Genomic DNA, 8,239 nt, shown 5'->3' with positions numbered 1-8,239 from the left:
GAGGTTGCTGTGAGCTGTGATGCCACTGCACTCTACTGAGGGTGACATAGTAAGATGCTGTCTCAAAAAATTAATTAATTAAATATATATAGTTTAAATGGGCTGCTGGGGAGATTTGCACCTGTGGAATGCACCTGTGAGGGCGAAGAGGCATCTGAGTCAAAAGGCCCTGGAGTTTGGAGTCATGCATCCACATTTTTATTTATTTATTTATTTTTTTAAACAGCGTCTCAAGCCATAGCCCTCGGTAGAGTACCATGGTGTTACAACTCACAGCAACCTCAAACTCCTGGGTTTAAGTGATTCTCTTGCCTCAGCCTCCCAAGTAGCTGGGACTACAGGCATTCGCCACAATGCCCAGCTATTTTTGTTGTTGCAGTTGCCATTATTATTTTAGAAGGCCTGGGCTGGGTTCAAACCCGCCAGCCTCAGGGTCTGTGGCCGGTGCCCTACTGATTGAGTTATTTGCGCCACCTCACACATCCACATTCTAATGTGGTTTCAGTTGCTGTCTCTGGCCTTGGATGAACCATTTGGTTCTGTCTGACTAGTTTCTTCATTCAAATCAAGACTATGGGAGTAATGGTAGTTTGGGTGGATAGCAAATGCCTAGAGATCTACAAGCCAGCATCTTCCTGGTAGCAACTGCATGTAGAATTCAGCAGTCCTGATTTCACAGGAGCATCATAAATGTTCCCCCTAGGAGATCTCAAGAACCAGACAGAGAGATGAACTACCCTGCAATGAGATCATTTTCTTCATTCAGCTTTTGATACTCTTAAATGCCAAAACTTTAGCCCAGAGTGAGGATCCACCCTCTGGTGCCAGAGTTCACTTTCTTTTTGTAGTTTTCACGCTATAAACATGTCCTTTCTAAAAGTTGTACTCCTGGGCGGCACCTATGGCTCAGTGGGTAGGGCATCAGCCCCATATTCCGAGGGTGGCGGGTTCAAACCCAGCCCCAGCCAAAATACAACAAAAAAATAGCGGGCTATTGTGGCAAGCACCTGTAATCCCAGCTACTCAAGAGGCTGAGGCAAGAGAACTGCCCAGCAGTTGGAGGTTGCTGTCAGTTGGGTGACACCATGGCACTCTACTGAGAGTGATAAAGCGAGACTCTGTCTCTATAAAAAAAAAAGTTATACTCTTATATCATACAAAATTATATTCTGTTAAGACAAAAGAGATGGTTAATAACAAAAATATGCTCGCACTCGGCATAATACCAGTCGTCAGTAGATAATCCACTAAATGAATATACCTAAAAACATGTCAGCTCCAAGAAGGATTAATCCAAAATGCCAAATTGTAGAAAAGGATCTGTAAATAGCAGAGTACCCATAAAGCCACGGGTCTAAATATACTGTGTAACCACAATAGATGGGTTATTCCACTTTTTGGAACAACTATTCTAAGCCAGGTGCAAGAGGCTTAAGGAAACAGCAATCAGATCCCCAGCCAGCAATGACATGTACCGGCAGGAAAATCAACATGCGCTTTCCACAATTAACAGATTATATTACAGATGAGTCAAGACGTTCTTACCTGGTCTAAATATTGAGGGAGGAGCTTTGCCAAGATGGTGGCTGTATTTTCACTTAGTTCAGAAGGCTTGATAATCACAGCATTTCCTAAACAAAGTAAAAAGTAGAACAGTGTCATCTAATACTTGAGTAGATTTAACAGCTACCAAAATGGTGTTCACGTGGAAAGTCCAGGCTAGGTACTGCAATTATTTCTGCAGCTCTTAATTCTGCTCTTATGAGCTTTCTCACTTTCCTCAAATGCTAACTCACTAGTTGTCATTATTTTCAGGTCACTGGAAACAGGTTTCTGTCAGCTTTTCCCACTCAGTTTTCTGTCACTTTTCTCCCAGATCTGCCCTTAGATTTTCCCCTCTGTCCTGGAATTACTGGGCAAACAAGCCATGTCAACATAAGAGCTTTTGATCCGAATCCCACAAACTGAGAAAGTAATCTCTAGGCATTTGCTATATACCCAAGCAAGCATTATTCCCATAGCCTTGATTTGAATGAAGAATCTAGTCAGACAGAATCAAATGGTTCATCAAGGCCAGAGCCGACAACTGAAACCACATTAGAATGTGGATGCGTGACTCCAAACTCCAGGGCCTGTTGACTTGGATGCCTTTACACCCTCACAGGTGCATATCTCCCCAGCAGCCCATTTAAACTATATATATTTATGAATTCTCAACACACTGCTAGTGTAAACCAAGGCAAACCACAAAAGTAAATGTGTTTAATTAGCTACTATCCTTTATTTATAACCAATATGAGAGAATAATCCCTCTAAAAAGGTTACCTGCAGCGATGGCTCCTACCAGTGGGTGAATGGTGAGAACAAAGGGGTAGTTCCAAGCTCCAATAATTAGCACCACTCCTAGAGGCTCTGGTTGAACATAGGCCTCATCCAGCATGGTGAGCAGGTTTTTCTTAACTGATTTAGCAGTAATCCATTCAGGAAGATTCTCCAGCATAAAATCAATTTCCCCAAGAACAGTAATGACTTCCTGACTGTATGCGTTGAATTCACTCTGTTATAAGAGAATCACAGTTGACTACACAATGAGTATGATGCACTTGACCCTGAAAGTCAAAAATCTCAGGTCAGGGTGGCGCCCGTAGCTTAGCGGGTAGGGCGCCAGCCACATACACCTAGGCTGGCAGGTTCAAACCCAGTCCAGGCCAGCTAAAACAACAATGGCAACAAAAATAACAAAAAAAAATAGCTGGGTGTTATGGCCGGCACCTGTAGTCCCAGCTACTTGGGAGGCTGATGCAAAACAATCTAAAGCCCAAGAGTTTGAGGTTGCTGTGAGCTGTGATACCACCGCACTTCACCCAGGGCAACAGCTTGAGACTCTGTCTCAAAAAACAAACAAACAACAACAAAAAAACCCACCCCAAGTCAGGTGCACCTGCAGTGACAACTACTGGCATTATCAAAGTCACTGGTTTGCCATCTTTCCTTTTGCACTGTCCACACCCTCAATAAGGACTCGCTAATTCCCTCTCTAATACAGTAGATCTCTGTACGTTGACCACTCAATGTGGTCACTCAAGGGACTACAACAACTGATCAACATACATAGGTGGTCAGCATAAGGAACTAGGCCTACTGTGCTGATACATACATGTGGTACATATCTGGTCTGAGAAGATGAGGTCAACTTAAGGAGGAGGTCATTAAGGGAGGTCAATTATGGAGGTTCTACAGTATTCAGTGCCTGTAAATTCTCTGCTGATCTATACCTTATAAAAATCAGGCTTAAAGTTATCTCTTTCAGGAAGACTTTTGTGATTAATAATGGCCTGCCCTGATCACACTTTATATACCACAGCAATTATGCTTTTGACCCATATCTTAACACTTTATAATACTATACTCAAATTTTACCTGTGTATGTTCTGTTTTCCAACAGAAGTTAAAACCCTCAAGGGCCAGGAACTTATTGTTATTTCTTTAGAAATCCTAAATATACATATACTTACACACTGGATTCTTGCAGAACGAGTAAGTGATCTACAGATATTATGAATCTTAATTATTCTGCCTTGTTTATTTAATATCATAGCCCCTCTCCACCAAAAGTATTCTAAAATAATTTTTTTTGAGACAGTCTCACTAAGTCACCCTCAGTAGAGTGTAGTAGTGTCACAGCTCACAGCAACCTCAAACTCTTGGGCTTTAGCGATTCTCTTACCTCAGCCTCCCAGTAGCTGGTGCTACAGGCACCTGCCACAACGCCCAGATTTTTTTTTTGTTGTAACTGGCATTGTTGTTTGGCAGGCTCGGGCTGGGTTCGAACCAGCCAGCTCCAGTGCCCAAGAGAAATTTTATAGTTACTATTGGTACTGCTACTGCCCTTACTACTCCTTGAAATATCTTTTCTTGGGGGCATGGGAGGAAGGGAGCGATTCACAATAAATCCTTGCTACACCTGAAATGCAGACAAAACATAATAACAAGATGACAACAGTATTATTAAAAAACATAGAGGAATATATGTATACCCTAACACTTCTTAAAACCTTGCTACTCAAAGCACGTTTTCAAAAGACCTGAGACTTCGTTAGAAACTTGGAATCTTGGCTTGGCTCAGTGGCTCACGCCTGTAATCCTAGCACTCTGGGAGGGCAAGGCTGGTGGACCGCCTGAGCTCACCGGTTCCAGACCAGCCTGAGCAAGTGTGGCTAAGGTGGCAGGCACCTGTAGTCTCAGCTACTTGCGAGGCTGAGACAAGATTACTGAGCCGGAGAGTTTGAGGTTGCTGTGATCTATGATGCCATGGCACTCTACTCCATCTCAGACCCCACCTGCAAACCTACTGGAACCATAATTTACATTTGGATCACCAGTCACGGCACTAAACTTTGAGGAGCGCTGACCTCATAATGCACAGTCGTGAGGGAAAACAGGAAAGATATACTCACACAAACGACCCTGCCTACGAAAGAAAACATAAGCAAAGTTAAAAAGAAACGGACATAGAAAAAAGCCTGCAATGCTTCAGGCTGACAAGTCCGAAATATACGAGAATTACTAAAGATCGTGAGGAAACAGACCACAAATGCAAAAGTGGAAAAGAAAAATGGAGAATAATATAAACAGTAATTCGCAGAAAAGGAACCACACAGGTAGATAACAGGCACTTTCAGTGCGTCGGCAAGGTCCTGCCACGGGGGCTGGCTCTGCCAAGCGAGGCTGGGGGGCCGGGAACTCGGGGCACTCCTGCTTTACCGGTGCCGCCGGACTTTATCTGCACTCCTGCAGATCAGACTCCCACAGTGCTTACGTAACCAGAAATGTTTTTATTCTTTTTAAGCAAAGGCTCCGGTGGACTTCGCCTCCGGAGTGGAGAGGCGGGGCGCCGGCGAGAGTACCTTGCACAGGTCGGCGCCGATGGCCGCCAGGATGTCCTTCTCGCGTTCCAACACCATCCTCCGCAGGGCCTCCAGCTGCTGCAGCCGGAACCGCAGGGGTCGCGACCGGCCGGACCGGAACGCCTGGCGAACCCGCTGCACTTCGCGCTCCATGGCCTGGTCCTGCGGAGAAAGGAGAAGTCTAGGGGCTGCGGCGGCGCGGGGGCGTGGCGGGCGGGGTGTCTCAGGCGCCGGCGGTCTGCCACTGCGAACCTCCCTCCTTCCGAGCAAACCTCCAGCCTCACCTCGAGAGCCAGCCAGGAAGCCCGCTCCACTGCTACCCCGACGCCTGCCCAGTCCAAATGCCGGACCGCGCCGCCGCGGGGCTGGGCTCACCCGGGAGCCGCGCACCTATTGGCCCGCCCGGCCCACGTGACCGTCGCGGCCCGGATGCCTGCCCGGCCTCCGCCCACTCACTGGGCTCAGACGGCGGCTGGCGCGCGGGGAGTGGGGTTTGTGACTCCGCGCCGCCGCGCTCCTCCTGCACCGCGTCCGGGGGCCGGTGGTGCCGCTGGGAGGGGCCCGGGCGGCTCCGGAAGCGAGTAGGAGTCCGCGAGAAGCGGGCCGGGACGCTGAGGGCGAGCGGCTTCCTGCCCCGCGACCCCGCCGGCGCGCAGCCCACGCACGGGGCGCTCCGGGCGCCGGTTTCCCTTTCTCCTCCATTTCGTGACTCTTCAGATGCGGCCGAAGGGACGGAGTCGGGAGGCCTGGCGCCGCCGAATGCGCCGGCGACCCGGGCCGGGCCCCTGCGGGGCTGTGCAGGGCGGGCGCGGAGCCCGGCACAGCCTCCGCTCCCGCCGCCCCAGCCGCTGACTTGGGGATAGGCGGCACCTCTGGGGCGGGACGCCAGGACGCCGGACAGCGATTATTTCCAGTAGTACACAAACGTTACCACAGCCCGGTCCTTCCTCCCCTGGATAGTTGCCGTCCCATATCTCCTCTCCCGGTTGGAGCGACCTCCTGCGTGCTCCGCGCGGGTTTCCTGCTCGCTGCCCGTGGCAGGTGCGCCGGCCGATCGCGGCTCTCGGTTGCCTCTACTTAGCAATGTTGATACAGCCCATCGTTCCCATCTTCTAGAGACGCTTTCCTTTCTTTTCCAGTTCCCTGCAGTCTTCTGGCTTTCCTTTGATCTCGCTGGCCAAGTCCTCTGGGTTTTCCTTTGCTGGATCGTTCTCCCTTTCTGACCTCTAGAAGTGGTGAGGTCTCCTCGGTCACTCCTTCATCTGAGCCTGGGCATGGTGGGGAGAGAAGACTCCATTCCCAGCCTTGCCTCTGAACTCCAGAGTGTGTCTAATTACATCTGATTCATCTCGATTTAAATAGGTAATTCTTAAACTGAACCGCAAGGAAAACTTTTGATTTATCCTCCACTAGGTAAACACAATGCCTGTCTTCTCCGGTGTTCCTTGCTTTGAAAACTGTGACCATCCTGTATCCCATTTTCTCAAGCCAGAGTCCTTGACGATTCTGTATTTTCGAATACATACTGAATCCAACCACTTCCACCCTGGTTCAGACCATATTTTCCTTTGAACTATATACTAAGCTCGGCAATAGCAGTGGTCTCCCTGCCTGCTTCTGTTCTTGACTCTGTGGGGGTTATTGATCTGTTATTTCTCAAGTTCTACACTTGCCTTTTTATACTCCACTGCCCAGGCTCAGACTGTGTAAGCTACGTTTTTCCAGGCTCTCGTGTCATCTGGCTTCCTCTGAAATTCTGCTTGTAGGAGAAATTAGAAGGAAAGAGGATTCTGGATTCAGTAGTGTGGCAGTTGCTGGACATTTCTACAGTGGAAGTGAAGAAGAGATTATTCTAACTCCAAAAGTTCCTTCTTTGGTCAAAAGGGCACCTCTCTCTAGTAGATAGAGGATGATAGTCACAGCATCTCCAAATGGCACAGGAACTGGTGCAATCCCATGGGTATTTTTAGCCGCTTCTGATCTATGATATCATTCTGTTCTTCCTTTTAACATTATTTTCTTTTTCTTTCTTTCTTTTTTTTTTGTGAGAGAGTGTCTCAGTGTCACTCTGGGTAGAGTGCTGTGGCATCATAGCTCACAGCAACTTCAAACTCCAGAACTTGAACAATCCTTTTGCCTCAGTCTCCCAAGTAGCTGGGACTGCAGGTGTGCTCCACCACACTCGGATAAGGTCTCCTTGCTCAGGTTGATCTTGAACTCCTGAGCTCAAGCAATCCACCCATCTTGGAATCCCAGAGTGCTGGGATTACAGGCGTGAGCCACCATGCTTGGCCTAATATCTGTTCTTAAGATTTGCTGTGTGTAATATATCAATAACTTGAGTGGTTTCTCTTCCATGACTGGACTCCGACTCATACCCTTTCCTATCACCTGTTTTCCACCTAGCTGTTGATGTTAGAAGGTGCCCTGACCATGTTAGATTTCTGCTCAAAACTTTCCAATGGCCTCCTCTCACATTTAGAATAAAATCCGAAGCCTGTGCCATATTCTACAAGCTATGTATACCCTGGCCCCTGAGATTGTCTTCTGTCTCTCTCGTAGGATTCTGCCACTTAGTGAGTTCTAACCAGAGTGGCTTCCTTACCTTCAATGGACATTCTAAGCACAATCCTGCCCAGGGCTTCTGCACACTATTTATTTTGCCCAGGGTGCTCAGCTATCTTTCTTACTTAATTCAATTTCTGCTTCAATGTTACCTCTTGAAAGAAGGCTTCCCTGAACACCCCATCTAAGATCAGTCTCTGCAACTCTCTGGCCTTTACCCTGTTTTTTTTGTTTTGTTTTTCTGAGACAGGCTCTTGCTCTGTTGCCTTGACTGGAGTGCAGTGACATCATCAAAGCTCCTTGCAACTTGGAACTCCTAGGCTCAAGCAATCTTCCTGCCTCAACCTCCAGGGTAGCCATAGTTACAGGTAGACACCACCAGAGTGGCTCATTGTTCTAGTTTATTGTAGAGACAAGGTCTTACTCTTGCTCAGGAGGGTCTTGAATTCCTGATCTCAAGCCATTCTCCTGACTCAGCCTCCCTGAGAACTAGGATTATAGGCATGAGCCACTCCACCTGGCCCTATTTTTCTGAATAGTATAAATGTATCTGTTTATTTTACTTTATTGTTTTCTTCCCCACTGGAAAATGTCTTGTAAATTCAGAGACTTTGTCTTTCACGTCCATTATAATGTAAGTACCTGGTATAGAACCTGGACCATAGTAAGTACTCAAAAAATATTTATTGACTGATTGAATTGTATATTCTCATGTACTCTAGTCTCACTGCCTTGGCACTGTCTACTTCTGTGGCTTTCTCAACAAC

The 8,239-nt window shown here is 47.5% G+C and overlaps 1 protein-coding gene across 3 annotated transcripts in view; it reads right to left on the bottom strand.

Moving 5' to 3' along the window:
* The window catches only part of ALDH3A2 (aldehyde dehydrogenase 3 family member A2), a 33,187-nt gene extending 27,939 nt beyond the window's left edge, over window positions 1-5,248 (bottom strand). For 2 of the 3 annotated variants that reach the window (XM_023513989.1, XM_003791062.3), the window contains exons 1-4: window positions 5,192-5,248; window positions 4,908-5,069; window positions 2,326-2,557; window positions 1,546-1,631 (exon numbers count right to left, since the gene is read on the bottom strand). In XM_023513989.1, coding sequence (XP_023369757.1) covers window positions 1,546-1,631; window positions 2,326-2,557; window positions 4,908-5,060 — 471 coding nt within the window. In that variant the 5' untranslated portion in view covers window positions 5,061-5,069; window positions 5,192-5,248. The remainder of the gene's footprint in view (window positions 1-1,545; window positions 1,632-2,325; window positions 2,558-4,907; window positions 5,070-5,191) is intronic. The other variant, XM_023513990.1, reaches the window with a different exon arrangement.
* Between the last annotated feature and the right edge of the window lie 2,991 nt (window positions 5,249-8,239).

The sequence above is a fragment of the Otolemur garnettii genome, unplaced genomic scaffold (genome assembly GCF_000181295.1).
Source record: "Otolemur garnettii isolate 467f Iridium unplaced genomic scaffold, OtoGar3 scaffold00046, whole genome shotgun sequence".
Lineage (NCBI taxonomy): Eukaryota > Metazoa > Chordata > Mammalia > Primates > Galagidae > Otolemur > Otolemur garnettii.
Note: the sequence above shows the minus strand (reverse complement) of the source record. Positions and strands in the feature narration are given on the sequence as shown.